Source organism: Oncorhynchus tshawytscha, linkage group LG01 (assembly GCF_018296145.1).
Source record: "Oncorhynchus tshawytscha isolate Ot180627B linkage group LG01, Otsh_v2.0, whole genome shotgun sequence".
NCBI classification, from domain to species: Eukaryota; Metazoa; Chordata; class Actinopteri; order Salmoniformes; family Salmonidae; genus Oncorhynchus; species Oncorhynchus tshawytscha.
This window is the reverse complement of record NC_056429.1, coordinates 6,285,192-6,303,033: the sequence shown is the minus strand read 5'-3', so window position 1 is coordinate 6,303,033 and position 17,842 is coordinate 6,285,192. Positions and strand designations below refer to the sequence as shown.

The 17,842-nt window shown below is 45.0% G+C and overlaps 2 protein-coding genes across 3 annotated transcripts in view; one reads left to right on the top strand and one right to left on the bottom strand.

Annotated features, from left to right (window-relative positions):
* The window catches only part of LOC121846538 (growth arrest-specific protein 2-like), a 50,594-nt gene extending 36,331 nt beyond the window's left edge, over window positions 1–14,263 (bottom strand). Inside the window, exons 1-3 of one of the 2 annotated variants that reach the window (XM_042322252.1) lie at window positions 14,003–14,263; window positions 13,541–13,631; window positions 7,057–7,225 (exon numbers count right to left, since the gene is read on the bottom strand). In XM_042322252.1, the coding sequence (XP_042178186.1) occupies window positions 7,057–7,225; window positions 13,541–13,630 (259 nt within the window). In that variant the 5' untranslated portion in view covers window position 13,631; window positions 14,003–14,263. The remainder of the gene's footprint in view (window positions 1–7,056; window positions 7,226–13,540; window positions 13,632–14,002) is intronic. The other variant, XM_042322267.1, reaches the window with a different exon arrangement.
* Window positions 14,264–14,500: 237 nt separating this feature from the next.
* Window positions 14,501–16,358, top strand: fancf (FA complementation group F). The gene has a single exon (XM_024440229.2). It carries the CDS (start codon window positions 14,715–14,717, stop codon window positions 15,780–15,782), a length of 1,068 nt encoding a protein of 355 aa, XP_024295997.1. The 5' UTR covers window positions 14,501–14,714; the 3' UTR covers window positions 15,783–16,358.
* Window positions 16,359–17,842: the final 1,484 nt, after the last annotated feature.

Genomic DNA, 17,842 nt, shown 5'->3' with positions numbered 1-17,842 from the left:
CCCGACGTACACACACACACACACAGTTAACAGATAGGGCCCGACGTACACACACACACACACAGTTAACAGATAGGGCCCGACGTACACACACACACACACACACAGTTAACAGATAGCCCGACGTACACACACACACACACAGCTAACAGATAGGGCCCGACGTACACACACACACAGCTAACAGATAGGGCCCGACGTACACACACACAGCTAACAGATAGGGCCCGACGTACACACACACACACAGCTAACAGATAGGGCCCGAAATACACACACACAGCTAACAGATAGGGCCCGACGTACACACACACACACACAGCTAACAGATAGGGCCCGACGTACACACACACACACAGCTAACAGATAGGGCCCGACGTACACACACACACACAGCTAACAGATAGGGCCCGACGTACACACACACAGCTAACAGATAGGGCCCGACGTACACACACACACACAGCTAACAGATAGGGCCCGACGTACACACACACACACACACACAGTTAACAGATAGGGCCCGACGTACACACACACAGCTAACAGATAGGGCCCGACGTACACACACACACACACACACAGCTAACAGATAGGGCCCGACGTATACACACACACACACAGCTAACAGATAGGGCCCGACACAGATAAGTAGATGGGTCTTCTACAGGGTCAGATTGGATGAAATGTAATATACTGATTACAAGCACTTCCTGGAATAAGGAGGCTGCTGATATACGGAACAATTATCATGCAAAACAACTCCTACAGTGAAGGATTATACAGTAGTCTCCAGCTGATCTTCTTCCTATCGTACATCGTACATTAGGCTACTAAAGATGCTAATAATAACAATTATTCAATTAGGAGGAGAAGGTTTCAAAGCGTGTGACCCCGCTCTCCATTCCAGCCTCGTTAACGTTTGTTAACGGCCTCCAGATCAACAGGAAAACAGGAAGACCCTGGAGACTCCATACAAATGAAAGGGAATAAAGAATAATGGCTGGAGCTGAATAGGCTATAAAAAGGTATCTGCTCGTTAAACTCGGACAGCAAACAGGCCTTTACTCCACAGTTCATCCCCTGTGTTTAAGACCAGGTACCACAGGCATGTTAGTCATTTAGCAGACTCTTATCCAGAGCTACTTACAGTAGTGAGTCATTTAGCAGACTCTTATCCAGAGCTACTTACAGTAGTGAGTCATTTAGCAGACTCTCTTATCCAGAGTCACTTACAGTAGTGAGTCATTTAGCAGACTCTCTTATCCAGAGCCACTTACAGTAGTGAGTCATTTAGCAGACTCTTATCCAGAGCTACTTACAGTAGTGAGTCATTTAGCAGACTCTCTTATCCAGAGTTACTTACAGTAGTGAGTCATTTAGCAGACTCTCTTATCCAGAGTTACTTACAGTAGTGAGTCATTTAGCAGACTCTCTTATCCAGAGTTACTTACAGTAGTGAGTCATTTAGCAGACTCTCTTATCCAGAGTTACTTACAGTAGTGAGTCATTTAGCAGACTCTCTTATCCAGAGTTACTTACAGTAGAGTCATTTAGCAGACTCTCTTATCCAGAGTTACTTACAGTAGCGAGTCATTTAGCAGACTCTCTTATCCAGAGTCACTTACAGTAGTGAGTCATTTAGCAGACTCTCTTATCCAGAGTCACTTACAGTAGTGAGTCATTTAGCAGACTCTCTTATCCAGAGCCACTTACAGTAGTGAGTCATTTAGCAGACTCTTATCCAGAGCTACTTACAGTAGTGAGTCATTTAGCAGACTCTCTTATCCAGAGTTACTTACAGTAGTGAGTCATTTAGCAGACTCTCTTATCCAGAGTTACTTACAGTAGTGAGTCATTTAGCAGACTCTCTTATCCAGAGTTACTTACAGTAGAGTCATTTAGCAGACTCTCTTATCCAGAGTTACTTACAGTAGTGAGTCATTTAGCAGACTCTCTTATCCAGAGTTACTTACAGTAGCGAGTCATTTAGCAGACTCTCTTATCCAGAGTCACTTACAGTAGTGAGTCATTTAGCAGACTCTCTTATTTTAATTGTATTTATTTAACCTTTGTTTAACTCGGCAAGTCAGTTAAGAACAAAATCTTATTTACAATGACGGCCTGGGAACAGTGGGTTAAACTGCCTTGTTCAGGATCAGAAGGACAGATTTATACCTCGTCTGCTCTGGGATTTGAACTTGCAACCTTTCAGTTACTAGCCCAACGCTCTAACCACTAGGCTACCAGCCGCTTCAGAGCCACTTACAGTGAGTACATTTTCAATCTATTTTTCTCCGTACTGGTCCCTGTAGGAATCGAACCCCACAACATTGACGTTGCAAGAGCCAAGCTCTACAAATATTTTTTCATCCATTTCAAATTCTCGAGATGATTTAGGTGTTTTTGTGTGTGAATATTAGTTTTTTCAAAAAGTACAAATAAAAAGTTTATGTGAAAAGTCTATTATTTCTTTGTTTATCATTGTAACCACTTTAAACAGCTAATTTAATAGAAAATGTTACAAACTGCACTATATGTACCTTGTAACTTACATTGAGATATATATATATATTTTTTAACCTTTATTTAACCAGGCAAGTCAGTTAAGAACAAATTCTTATTTTCAATGACGGTCTAGGAACAGTGGGTTAACTGCCTGTTCAGGGGCAGAACGACAGATTTGTACCTTGTCAGGTCGGGGGTTTGAACTCACAACCTTCCGGTTACTAGTCCAACCCTCTAACCACTAGACTACCCTGCCGCCCCAGATGTTTGGATAAAGGGTGTTGATAGGGTCCAGATGTTGATAGGGTCCAGATGTTGATAGGGTCCAAATATGTGTTTGGCGTTTGGGAGTCTAAATTCAGTGTACTTGCCTTTAACTGCCATTTCCCGAAAGTCACAATCTGCTATTGTGTCCGGAAGTCATCATCCAGTGTCCGGAATGAGTTATCAGCTAATTTGCATGTTTAAACCATTTTTAAGATAGACTTAAGGTGAAACATACTATACATTATGGTGTAACACAGAGGATTTTCTGTATTTGAACCAGCATGAATAGGATATATTTTAGATGGCATCGCAAATCAGACAGCAACATCAAACTGCTTCCTGAACTATGCTGAGTCACAGTCACAGCCCCATGACTGAAACAGCCTGCAGGCTAACTAACTGGTCAAACTGAAACAGCCTGCAGGCTAACTAACTGGTCTGACTGAAACAGCCTGCAGGCTAACTAACTGGTCTGACTGAAACAGCCTGCAGGCTAACTAACTGGTCTGACTGAAACAGACTGCAGTTTAACTGGTCTGACTGAAACAGCCTGCAGACTAACTAACTGGTCTGACTGAAACAGCCTGCAGACTAACTAACTGGTCTGACTGAAACAGCCTGCAGGCTAACTAACTGGTCTGACTGAAACAGCCTGCAGGCTAACTAACTGGTCTGACTGAAACAGCCTGCAGACTAACTAACTGGTCTGACTGAAACAGCCTGCAGACTAACTAACTGGTCTGACTGAAACAGCCTGCAGTTTAACTGGTCTGACTGAAACAGCCTGCAGACTAACTAACTGGTCTGACTGAAACAGCCTGCAGGCTAACTAACTGGTCTGACTGAAACAGCCTGCAGGCTAACTAACTGGTCTGACTGAAACAGCCTGCAGGCTAACTAACTGGTCTGACTGAAACAGCCTGCAGACTAACTAACTGGTCTGACTGAAACAGCCTGCAGACTAACTAACTGGTCTGACTGAAACAGCCTGCAGACTAACTAACTGGTCTGACTGAAACAGCCTGCAGACTAACTAACTGGTCTGACTGAAACAGCCTGCAGACTTTAACTGGTCTGACTGAAACAGCCTGCAGACTAACTAACTGGTCTGACTGAAACAGCCTGCAGGCTAACTAACTGGTCAAACTGAAACAGCCTGCAGGCTAACTAACTGGTCTGACTGAAACAGCCTGCAGGCTAACTAACTGGTCTGACTGAAACAGCCTGCAGGCTAACTAACTGGTCTGACTGAAACAGACTGCAGTTTAACTGGTCTGACTGAAACAGCCTGCAGACTAACTAACTGGTCTGACTGAAACAGCCTGCAGGCTAACTAACTGGTCTGACTGAAACAGCCTGCAGACTAACTAACTGGTCTGACTGAAACAGCCTGCAGGCTAACTAACTGGTCTGACTGAAACAGCCTGCAGACTAACTACCTGGTCTGACTGAAACAGCCTGCAGACTAACTAACTGGTCTGACTGAAACAGCCTGCAGTTTAACTGGTCTGACTGAAACAGCCTGCAGACTAACTAACTGGTCTGACTGAAACAGCCTGCAGACTAACTAACTGGTCTGACTGAAACAGCCTGCAGGCTAACTAACTGGTAACTGGTCTGACTGAAACAGCCTGCAGGCTAACTAACTGGTCTGAACAGCCTGCAGTTTAACTGGTCTGACTGTCTGACTGAAACAGCCTGCAGACTAACTAACTGGTCTGACTGAAACAGCCTGCAGGCTAACTAACTGGTCTGACTGAAACAGCCTGCAGACTAACTACCTGGTCTGACTGAAACAGCCTGCAGGCTAACTAACTGGTCTGACTGAAACAGACTGCAGGCTAACTAACTGGTCTGACTGAAACAGCCTGCAGACTAACTAACTGGTCTGACTGAAACAGACTGCAGACTAACTAACTGGTCTGACTGAAACAGACTGCAGACTAACTAACTGGTCTGACTGAAACAGCCTGTAGGCTAACTAACTGGTCTGACTGAAACAGACTGCAGTTTAACTGGTCTGACTGAAACAGCCTGCAGACTAACTAACTGGTCTGACTGAAACAGCCTGCAGGCTAACTAACTGGTCTGACTGAAACAGCCTGCAGGCTAACTAACTGGTCTGACTGAAACAGCCTGCAGGCTAACTAACTGGTCTGACTGAAACAGCCTGCAGTTTAACTGGTCTGACTGAAACAGCCTGCAGACTAACTAACTGGTCTGACTGAAACAGCCTGCAGACTAACTAACTGGTCTGACTGAAACAGCCTGCAGGCTAACTAACTGGTCTGACTCAAACAGCCTGCAGACTAACTAACTGGTCTGACTCAAACAGCCTGCAGACTAACTAACTGGTCTGACTGAAACAGCCTGCAGACTAACTAACTGGTCTGACTGAAACAGACTGCAGTTTAACTGGTCTGACTGAAACAGCCTGCAGACTAACTAACTGGTCTGACTGAAACAGACTGCAGTTTAACTGGTCTGACTGAAACAGCCTGCAGACTAACTAACTGGTCTGACTGAAACAGCCTGCAGACTAACTAACTGGTCTGACTGAAACAGCCTGCAGACTAACTAACTGGTCTGACTGAAACAGACTGCAGTTTAACTGGTCTGACTGAAACAGCCTGCAGACTAACTAACTGGTCTGACTGAAACAGACTGCAGTTTAACTGGTCTGACTGAAACAGACTGCAGGCTAACTAACTGGTCTGACTGAAACAGACTGCAGTTTAACTGGTCTGACTGAAACAGACTGCAGGCTAACTAACTGGTCTGACTGAAACAGCCTGCAGGCTAACTAACTGGTCTGACTGAAACAGCCTGCAGGCTAACTAACTGGTCTGACTGAAACAGACTGCAGACTAACTAACTGGTCTGACTGAAACAGACTGCAGTTTAACTGGTCTGACTGAAACAGCCTGCAGACTAACTAACTGGTCTGACTGAAACAGACTGCAGTTTAACTGGTCTGACTGAAACAGCCTGCAGACTAACTAACTGGTCTGACTGAAACAGACTGCAGTTTAACTGGTCTGACTGAAACAGCCTGCAGACTAACTAACTGGTCTGACTGAAACAGCCTGCAGACTAACTAACTGGTCTGACTGAAACAGCCTGCAGACTAACTAACTGGTCTGACTGAAACAGCCTGCAGACTAACTAACTGGTCTGACTGAAACAGCCTGCAGGCTAACTAACTGGTCTGACTGAAACAGCCTGCAGTTTAACTAACTGGTCTGAACCTGTCCTATCTAGAGACCCTGTCCTGTCTAGAGACCCTGTCCTATCTAGAGACCCTGTCCTGTCTAGAGACCCTGGTTAGAGACCCTGTCCTGGTTAGAGACCCTGTCTAGAGACCCTGTCCTGTCTAGAGACCCTATCTAGAGACCCTGTCCTGTCTAGAGACCCTATCTAGAGACCCTGTCCTGTCTAGAGACCCTGGTTAGAGACCCTGTCCTGGTTAGAGACCATATCTAGAGACCCTGTCCTGGTTAGAGACCCTGTCTAGAGACCCTGTCCTGTCTGGAGACCCTGTCTAGAGACCCTGTCCTGTCTATAGACCCTGTCTAGAGACCCTGTCCTGTCTAGAGACCCTGGTTAGAGACCCTGTCCTGTCTAGAGACCCTGTTAGAGACCCTGTCCTGTCTAGAGACCCTGTCTAGAGACCCTGTCCTGTCTAGAGTTCTGGTCTGGTTAGAGACCCTGTCCTGTCTGGAGACCCTGTCTAGAGACCCTGTCCTGTCTATAGACCCTGTCTAGAGACCCTGTCCTGTCTAGAGACCCTGTCTAGAGACGCTGTCTTGTCTAGAGACCCTGGTTAGAGACCCTGTCCTGTCTAGAGACCCTGTCTTGAGACCCTGTCCTGTCTAGAGACCCTGGTTAGAGACCCTGTCTAGAGACCCTGTCCTGTCTAGAGACCCTGTCTAGAGACCCTGGTTAGAGACCCTGTCTAGAGACCCTGTCCTGTCTAGAGACCCTGGTTAGAGACCCTGTCTAGAGACCCTGTCCTGTCTAGAGACCCTGGTTAGAGACCCTGTCTAGAGACCCTGTCCTGTCTCTAGACCCTGTCTAGAGACCCTGGTTAGAGACCCTGTCTAGAGACCCTGTCCTGTCTAGAGACCCTGGTTAGACCACCGGCCACATCAAGGGCTCTCCATCGAGGTCAATAACAATAATACATTCAGTTAGCAGATGCTTTTATCCAAAGCAACTTACAGTGAGTGCATACATATTCTTATGGATGGCCCCAGTGGGAATCAAACCCACAATCCTTACCCAGCATGTTGGTGAGCCACAGGGCCAGGTCTTCCTTCAATGGCAGGAGGCTGGCTTCGTGGCGGCTGGTCAGCCATTGGTTGTACTGCTGCATGTCGGTCAGGCCTGGGCCAATTACCTGCTTGGGACTCAGAGAGCTGCACATCGTGGTTACCTCCACGTCACTGGCCTATAGAAGGAGAGGAGGAGAGGGGTCAAAGACTGAGACAAGACACAGACCTGCTCTCTCTAACTCGGTCTCCTGATCCTTATTCTTTCTATCCATCCTTCCGCTGCACATATATCATTTTCCATCCTCCTCTGCTGGTCCCTTTCCATCCTCCTCTACCGGTCCCTTTCTATCCTCCTCTACCGGTCCTTTTCCATCCTCCTCTGCCGGTCCCTTTCCATCCTCCTCTACCGGTCCTTTTCCATCCTCCTCTACCGGTCCCTTTCCGTCCTCCTCTACCGGTCCCTTTCCGTCCTCCTCTACCGGTCCCTTTCCATCCTCCTCTACCGGTCCCTTTCTGTCCTCCTCTACCGGTCCCTTTCTGTCCTCCTCTACCGGTCCCTTTCTGTCCTCCTCTACCGGTCCCTTTCTGTCCTCCTCTACCGGTCCCTTTCTGTCCTCCTCTACTGGTCCCTTTCATCCTCCTCTACTGGTCCCTTTCCGTCCTCCTCTACCGGTCCCTTTCCATCCTCCTCTACCGGTCCCTTTCCATCCTCCTCTACCGGTCCTTTTCCATCCTCCTCTACCGGTCCTTTTCCGTCCTCCTCTACCGGTCCCTTTCTGTCCTCCTCTACTGGTCCCTTTCTGTCCTCCTCTACCGGTCTCTTTCCATCCTCCTCTACCCTCTACCGGTCCCTTTCCATCCTCCTCTGCCGGTCCCTTTCCATCCTCCTCTGCCGGTCCCTTTCCATCCTCCTCTGCCGTCCTTTTCCATCCTCCTCTACCGGTCCCTTTTTTTCCGTCCTCCTCTACCGGTCCCTTTCCGTCCTCCTCTACCGGTCCCTTTCTGTCCTCCTCTACCGGTCCCTTTCTGTCCTCCTCTACCGGTCCCTTTCTGTCCTCCTCTACCGGTCCCTTTCTGTCCTCCTCTACCGGTCCCTTTCTGTCCTCCTCTACTGGTCCCTTTCCATCCTCCTCTACTGGTCCCTTTCCATCCTCCTCTACTGGTCCCTTTCCATCCTCCTCTACCGGTCCCTTTCCATCCTCCTCTACCGGTCCTTTTCCATCCTCCTCTACCGGTCCCTTTCCATCCTCCTCTACCGGTCCTTTTCCGTCCTCCTCTACCGGTCCTTTCTGTCCTCCTCTACCGGTCCCTTTTCTGTCCTCCTCTACCGGTCCTTTCCATCCTCCCTACCCTCTACCGGTCCCTTTCCATCCTCCTCTACCGGTCCCTTTCCATCCTCCTCTACCCTCTACCGGTCCCTTTCCATCCTCCTCTACCCTCTACCGGTCCCTTTCCATCCTCCTCTACCGGTCCCTTTCCATCCTCCTCTACCCTCTACCGGTCCCTTTCCATCCTCCTCTACCGGTCCCTTTCCATCCTCCTCTACCGGTCCCTTTCCATCCTCTCTCTCTACCGGTCCCTTTCCATCCTCCTCTACCGGTCCCTTTCCATCCTCCTCTACCGGTCCCTTTCCATCCTCCTCTACCGGTCCCTTTCCATCCTCCTCTACCGGTCCCTTTCCATCCTCCTCTACCGGTCCCTTTCCATCCTCTTCTACCGGTCCCTTTCCATCCTCCTCTACCGGTCCCTTTCCATCCTCCTCTACCGGTCCCTTTCTATCCTCCTCTACCGGTCCCTTTCCATCCTCCTCTACCGGTCCCTTTCCATCCTCCTCTACCGGTCCCTTTCCATCCTCCTCTACCCTCAACCAGGTCTCCTTCCGTCCTCCTCTACTGGTCCCTTTCCGTCCTCCTCTACTGGTCGTTCCCACGGAGGCCTGTAGATGACCCTGGATAGTGCAGCCATAACACATAACCCAGTTTGGGGAATAGTAGAATGCTGCTGAGTCACTCAATTAGGAAAACTATACATGCCAGTCTGTCTCGGTTGGCCCCTCACTGCGCCCTGGCCCAAATAACAGGTTCACCAGGGTCATCGCCAAACAACGTTTTCACACAAAAACAGAGCTGGAATAAAGCTTGAATCCTTAGTTGAAACAATAAAACGTCACCCCACTTCTGTTTTGGTAAAAAGCTGAGGGATGGAGGCCTGGAGAAATGCAACCACTCTCAAATTAATTGACAGAGCTATGGATGCAAGGACTGAACATTTACAATGTTTACAAACATTAGAGTAAAACAAGCTTATATTTTGTTTCTGATGAGGTGATACCAATGAACTAAGCTCATGAGGCATTTATAAAAGTAATATTTCTAAGTAATATTATCACTTAGAAATGTCCTTGTTTTTGAAAGGAAAGCAAACATTTTTGTCCATTAAAATGACATCAAATAGATCAGAAACACAGTGTGGACGTTGTTAATGTTGTAAATGACTATTGTAGCTGGAAACAAATATTATTTTCTATGTAATATCTACATAGACGTACAGAGGCCCATTAAATCACCTCAGGACCTCAGGAGGCTGAAGAAATTCGGCTTGTCACCAAAAGCACTCACAAACTTCTACAGATGCACAATCGAGAGCATCCTGGCGGGCTGTATCACCGCCTGGTATGGCAACTGCACCGCCCTCAACCGTAAGGCTCTCCAGAGGGTAGTGAGGTCTGCACAACGCATCACCGGGGCAAACTACCTGCCCTCCAGGACACCTACACCACCCGATGCTACAGGAAGGCCACAAAGATCATCAAGGACATCAACCACCCGAGCCACTGCCTGTTCACCCCGCTGCCATCCAGAAGGCGAGGTCAGTACAGGTGCATCAAAGCTGGGACCGAGAGACTGAAAAACAGCTTCTATCTCAAGGCCATCAGACTGTTAAACAGCCACCACTAACATTGAGTGGCTACTGCCAACACACTGTCAATGACACTGACTCTACTCCAGCCACTTTAATCATGGGAATCGATGGGAAATGATGTAAATATATCACTAGCCACTTTAAACAATGCTACCTTATATAATGTTACTTACCCTACATTGTTCATCTCATATGCATACGTTGATACTGTACTCTATATCATCGACTGCATCCTTATGTAATACATGTATCACTAGCCACTTTAACTATGCCACTTGGTTTACATACTTATCTCATATGTATATACTGTACTCGATATCATCTACTGTATCTTGCCTATGCTGCTCTGTACCATCACTCATTCATATATCCTTATGTACATATTCTTTATCCCCTTACACTGTGTATGACAGTAGTTTTTTTGGAATTGTTAGTTAGATTACTTGCTCGTTATTACTGCATTGTCGGAACTAGAAGCACAAGCATTTCGCTACACTCGCATTAACATCTGCTAACCATGTGTATGTGACAAATAAAATGTGATTTGATGTGATTTGATTTGATGATTTATCAGAAACATATTTTCTATGGAATATCTACATAGACGTACAGAGGCCCATTATCAGAAACATATTTTCTATGGAATATCTACATAGACGTACAGAGGCCCATTATCAGCAGCCATCACTCCTGTGTTCCAATGGCACGTTGTGTTAGCTAATCCAAGTTTATCATTTTAAAAAGGCTAATTGATCATTAGAAAACACTTTTGCAATTTTGCTAGCACAGCTGAAAACTGGTGTACTGATTAAAGAAGCAATAAAACTGGCCTTCTTTCATTTTTTATTTTTGAAATTTTACCCCTTTTTCTCCCCAATTTCGTGGTATCCAATTGTTTTAGTAGCTACTATCTTGTGTCATCGCTACAACTCCCGTACGGGCTCGGGAGAGATGAAGGTTGAAGGTCATGCGTCCTCCGATACACAACCCAACCAAGCCGCACTGCTTCTTAACACAGCGCGCATCCAACCCGGAAGCCAGCCGCACCAATGTGTCGGAGGAAACACCGTGCACCTGGCAACCTTGGTTAACGCGCACTGCGCCCGACTGGCCTTTTTTAGACTAGTTGAGTCTCTGGAGCATCAGCCTTTGTGGGTTCGATTACAGGCTCAAAATGGCCAGAAACAATTAACTTTCTTCTGAAACTTGTCAGTCTGTTCTTGTTCTGAGAAATTAAGGCTATTCCATGAGAGAAATTGCCAAGAAACTGAAGATCTTATACAACGCTGTGTACTACTCTCTTCACAGAACAGTGCAAACTGGCTCTAACCAGGAAAAAAAGAGTGGAAGGCCCCGGTGCACAACTGAGCAAGAGGACAAGTACATTAGAGTGTCTAGTTTGAGAATCAAACGACTCACAAGTCCTCAACTGGCAGCTTAATTAAATAGTACCTGCAAAACACCAATCTCAATGTCAACAGTGAAGAGGCGACTCTGGGATGCTGGCCTTCTAGGCAGAGTTCCTCTGTCCAGTCTCAACGTCAACAGTGAAGAGGTGACTCTGGGATGCTGGCCTTCTAGGCAGAGTGGCAAAGAAAAAGCCACATCTCAGACTGGCCAATAAACAGAAAAGATTAAGACGGCAAAATAACACAGAAACTGGATAGAGGAACTCTGCCTAGAAGGCCAGCATCCCGGAGTCACCTCTTCACTGTTGACGTTGAGACTGGACAGAGGAACTCTGCCTAGAAGGCCAGCATCCCGGAGTCACCTCTTCACTGTTGATGTTGAGACTGGACAGAGGAACTCTGCCTAGAAGGCCAGCATCCCGGAGTCACCTCTTCACTGTTGACGTTGAGACTGGACAGAGGAACTCTGCCTAGAAGGCCAGCATCCCGGAGTCTCCTCTTCACTGTTGACGTTGAGACTGGACAGAGGAACTCTGCCTAGAAGGCCAGCATCCCGGAGTCACCTCTTCACTGTTGACGTTGAGACTGGACAGAGAAACTCTGCCTAGAAGGCCAGCATCCCGGAGTCACCTCTTCACTGTTGACGTTGAGACTGGACAGAGGAACTCTGCCTAGAAGGCCAGCATCCCGGAGTCACCTCTTCACTGTTGACGTTGAGACTGGACAGAGGAACTCTGCCTAGAAGGCCAGCATCCCTGAGTCGCCTCTTCACTGTTGACATTGAGACTAGTGTTTTGCGGGTACTATTTAATGAAGCTGCCAGTTGAGGACTTGTGAGGCAAAAAAAAAATATATGTAGCAACTAAGGATTCTAGTTTTAATAATAGAAATTGTTTACAACCTGATAAAATATTTGGTTTCAATGTGTCCAAAATTGATAAATACATTAGGCATATATAAATAAATCAATTACAAGTTCAAATATATTTTCCTTCTGTTAACCTCCAGGGCCTGTATTACTGAGGTATGCCCAGTTAGTTCACAGTAGCATAAAAGGTAGGTTTGTGATTTGTGAGCTTATGTAAATGCATTTTAAGGGGTGTTTTGTCTCTTTTATGCCAGTGCATGTGTTCATGTCATTACCCACTGGGTACACACTGGTTGTATCAATGTTGTTTCCACGTCGTTTCAATGAAATGACGTTGAACCAACGTGGAATAGACGTTGAATTGACATCTGTGCCCAGTGGGTATGCATTTTCATTATTACAACTGATTAAAAATTTTTTTTAAAAACGGTTTCTATTCTTGTCAATCATAAAATGAACCCGACCACAACAGTTTACACGTCCATGTTCAGCCAATTTAAAATGACATTAAAACACACACACAAAAATAAGAAATGTCTGAAAACAGTTAGATGGAAATATGACCACCCACGATAAACCAATGAAATGAAACAGCTATTCAGCATAATAAAATACAACTTTTGAAGTTATTCATATGAACTTTATTAAAAAGGTTTGGCTGCAGTTAAAGAATAGATTATCCTCTAAAACAAGTCAACTGACTAACTGACTAACTAACTGACTGACTGACTGACTAACTAACTAACTAACTAACTGACTGACTAACTGACTGACTAACTAACTGACCAACTAACTAACTGACTAACTAATTAACTAACTAACTGACTGACTGACTGACTGACTGACTGACTAACTGACTAACTAACTAACTGACGAACTAACTAACTGACCAACTAACTAACTAACTAACTGACTAACAGACTGACTAACTGACTAACAGACTGACTAACTGACTAACTGACTGACTAACTAACTAACTAACTGACTAACTGACTAACTAACTGACTAACTAACTAACTAACTGACTAACTGACTGACTAACTAACTAACTGACTGACTAACTAACTGACTGACTGACTAACTGACTAACTAACTGACTGACTAACTGACTGACTGACTAACTGACTGACTGACTGACTGACTAACTAACTAACTAACTGACTCCACACAGGCAGCTTTGTTTGGTAGATGCATTTTATTCGATCAACAGTTAATTTATCCAAACATTTGATATTGAGTATATTGTTTGAGTTTTACTTTAAGCTATACAGAAGAATATCTCTCATACCAACCATGGAAATAAGACGACAGTTGTGTATAGCCGTCTGCCCAGGGCTACAGGCCAGGGATGGACAACTCCTTGGGGCACTGGAGTGTTGCATTCTAAACAGAATATCATGATTAGTTGATTATTGGAGTCAGGTGTGTTAACTTCGGCTGGGGGAGAAGTGTGACCTCACCAATCAGGTCCCTGAGGACTGGAGTTGCCCATCCCTGCTATAATCAAGCTTTTTCCCTAAAACTCTGTTTAATTTTTTTTTTAATCTACAGAAATAACAATAGAAGTATTGTTGAATAAGTGACTGAAATCTTATCATTTGATTCTGATTTATTCTAAATATGTAACAACTTCACAACAAATGCAATAATATATTTGCGGATAAAGCATAAAGTATAAATCCTACAAAAAACAAACAAACTACTAGACCAATCAGAGGCATGCAATCAACAGTCCCGGTGCATCTTCCACTCACCCTCTGCAAAGCAACTCTTCTAACCGGATAGATTCGGGCAATGCATAGCATATCTCTGTCTCTCAACCTGTCGATGATCTTTTTGTGGAGCCGAGTGCTGCACTGCCGATAGGAGGGGAGTTTTTGATCAGTCACACTGGACTGACTGACTGGGAATGTTATGCCGCGTTCCCTCCTCCTCTCATTCTCTCTCTCTAATCTGACATTTGAGAAACTCGTCCGTGCTCACGATTGTAATTAGAAAAATGCTGAAGCAGAAGTGCATTAATTGGCCCAGCCACTGTGCAATTTTATGTATTGCAATTGTTCGATTATAAATGACTACAAAATTCGATGGACTTGCTTGTTATTCTTCTACAATCAATCTACACATATTCGCCAATTCAGAAAAAAAAAGAATGTGAAACTCAAACGGGAGAAATATTTTCTCGGAGGACAATACATTTGTTCTATTCGCCAGATTTGATGATTTATACAACTTTTATCTTGAGAACTTTTATTTTGAAGTGACTGGGACGCGCTCGCATACCCGGAAGTTCACTTCACAACATCAACTGGCGGGGGGGGAAAGAGGAGAGGACACGGAGAAAAGAAGTAGCTTTAATTAAAACACCAAAGTGACTTTTCCAAACAACCTTTTGGAGTAATTTCAGGCGTCCTTTTAACATTTTCAAACTCACTTGCAAATGTTCTGAGAGCAGATAGTGTCAACATGGAGGCTATTGTAAAGAACGTGGAGCGGACCACGGAGCTACTCGCTGTGTCGCAGACAGAGACGGTGCAGCGGTGGGACAAACAGACCCTGGACAGAGCCTTCCAATGGACTCAGTACTGCCAACACGTCTACACAAGGTTCCATGCAAATCCAACCGTCAGGGACATCTTGGAAAAACAACTACAGGTGACAAACGAAAGTTTACGAACAACTTTTCATGGGTATACGGACATCACGTTTTCTGACCTGTCGCAGTGTCAACACTTGCTGCTTGTGGGTTTACTAAACAACGCCGCTGTACCGAGCTCAGTCGTCAAACTCCTTTTCGACACTATAACTGTTGGAGGTAAATATAAAGACGCCACCGGTCATTGCACTGAACTCATAGAAGTGAAATCAGCATGTAAAGTCTTAAGCGCCATTCATTTGAAACGCAGTACGTCCTTTCCCGGTTCTGATGCTGACGTGTTAGGCATGACACTGATGGAGATGTTGGATATCCTGCTCTCTCCAGCTACTGGCGCGTCCAAGGTGGGCCTAGCAGAGAAGTTATTGGACAACCTCTTACAAACCTGTGGTGAAAATGAAAACTTCTCAGGAGTCGTTGCTGCTGCTCTTCTGTCAAGGAAAAACAACAACACGGCAGCAGCAACAACAACAACAAAAATGGCTTCAGAAGGAGTTTCATTCCACTTTATCCTGGATTGGCTGCAGCAACACCACAGTTTACTCCATAATATGTGTTCCACGTTGCCTATTGGTCTTTTGATGGACCTCCACCAGCAGTCGTTGAGGTTTAGAGTGACCTACGGTGACATGTTGAAGCAATGGGGGTCACAGTTGGAGTATGACGTGGGAGAAGGAGAGTGGGTTCAAATGTATACCACCGACGGGGTGTCGTTCAAGACACTGTCTGACCATTATAGGTCGTTGCTAGGGGCTTGTCCGTCAACAAAGGAGGACGTTGAGAGAGAGCTGACAGAACTGAAGGTTGCAGATGGGGACTTTGATGTTAGAGGTCTGAGTATTTGGGGTGACCTCCTCTCTGAGCTGAACACGGTCTGAGTGTTTGGGATGGTCTTTTTTAAATTTATTTAAATTTATTTATGTATTTTTTTTTACCTGAAACGTTAATTATCTAAAAACGTGTAAAACATCATCAGTTGCCATCAGTTGAGACACAACATAAAAATAAACTATAAACAGTTTGACAACTCTGTTTGTAAGCTTCTAAATTAAATCAAACTCCAACCTTTTATATTTTCCAGTAATGAAGACATTACTGGAAAAGTAATGGGGTATGCAGAATAGGTCAACTTTGATCACTTTTTATCTCCTGAATGTTTTGGTAACTTTATGACCACTTCCCTCCATGTATGGTAAGTTTAAAAAAAACTTTTTTATGAAAGCTGTCAAAAAGTGAATTGAAATGGATTTACCCCCTCTCTTGAGCAGAACAAAGCCATGTGTAGCCTCATCAGTATCCTGTCATTGGGCAGTCAGTGTTCGTTGGACCAAATGTGGACGTTTGGCCTCGTTAGATACAATTTATTTAAATTTATTTGTTAAAGGATACATGTTTTTGTGCTAATACATTCATATATGTTTGTATCAATAACAGAATAAAGAGGACTTTCATTAAGCAAATGTTTGTTTTTATTTTCAAGTGTGCAATAATACTGTCACCCCCCTTTTTGTTTTCTTTGTGCACACCGAGCTACTGAAACGTTTGTATTTATTATGGATCCACATTAGTTCCTGCCAAGGCAGCAGCTACTCTTCCTGGGGTTTATTATGGATCCCCATTAGTTCCTGCCAAGGCAGCAGCTACTCTTCCTGGGCCCCAAACACATTAAGATGCTTAAATTACATATTAAACAAAAGATAAAACAGTACGCAATATAACATTATTACACAACTACTTATCAACAATACAAAATGTATAATACCACCGAACAACAATATTACAATGTACGTGTGTGCTAGCGTCTGTGTGCTAGCGTCTGTGTGCTAGCGTCTGTGTGCTAGCGTCTGTGTGCTAGCGTCTGTGTGCTAGCGTCTGTGTGCTAGCGTCTGTGTGCATATGTGTGTCTCTTCACAGTCCCCGCTCTTCCATAAGGTGTATTTTAATCTGATTCTACTGCTTGGCAATATGTCCGACATCAGAATGAGCCAGTTAATGAAATCCAAATCTCAATGAGCAGGAGTGACAGATGGTAGCGTCACACGTTGCCCAGGCAACCACTGCTTGAACTCTGAAAGCCAGGGAGAGGATGTTGTGCGCCTTCCAAATGAGTCCCCAGGGACACAAGGACCCGTGCCTCTCATTCACTATCAGAGCAGTTTGGAGAGGAAGAGAGCTAAGATGAGGTTCTAAGGTCGTCCTGTCTTTTATGATTCTAGAGGTTCTGATGTGCGAAAATATACTGCGCAAAAATATAAACGCAACATGCAAAGTGTTGGTCCCATGTTTCATGAGCTGAAATTAAAGATCCCAGAAATGTTCCATACGCACAAAAAGCTTATTTCTCTCAAATTTTGTGCAGAAATTTGTTTATATCCCTGTTAGTGAGCATTTCTCCTTTGCCAAGATAATCCATCCACCTGACTGGTGTGGCATATCAATAAACTGATTAAATAGCATGATCATTACACAGGTGCACCTTGTGCTGGGGACAATAAAGGGCCATGCTAAAATGTGCAGTTTTGTCACATAACACAATGCCACTGATGTCTCAAGTTTTGTGGGAGTGTGCAATTGACATGCTGACTGGCAGGAATGTCCACCAGAGATGTTGCCAGCTAATTGAATGTTAATTTATCGACCATAAACCACAAACAACATTGTTTTAGAGAATTTGGCAGTATGTCCAACCGGCCTCACAACCGCAGACTATGTGTGGAGAAGAGATGAATCCCAGTTTCAACTCTACCGGGCAGACAGTGTGCCTACCATCGTGTAGATGTGGTTTGTTGATGTCAATGTTGTGCCCCATGGTGGTGGTGGGGTTATGGTATGGACAGGCGTAAGCTATGGACAATGAACACAATTGCATTTTATTGATGGTAATTTGACTGCACAGAGATATTGTGACGAGATCCTGAGGCCCGTTGTCGTGCCATTC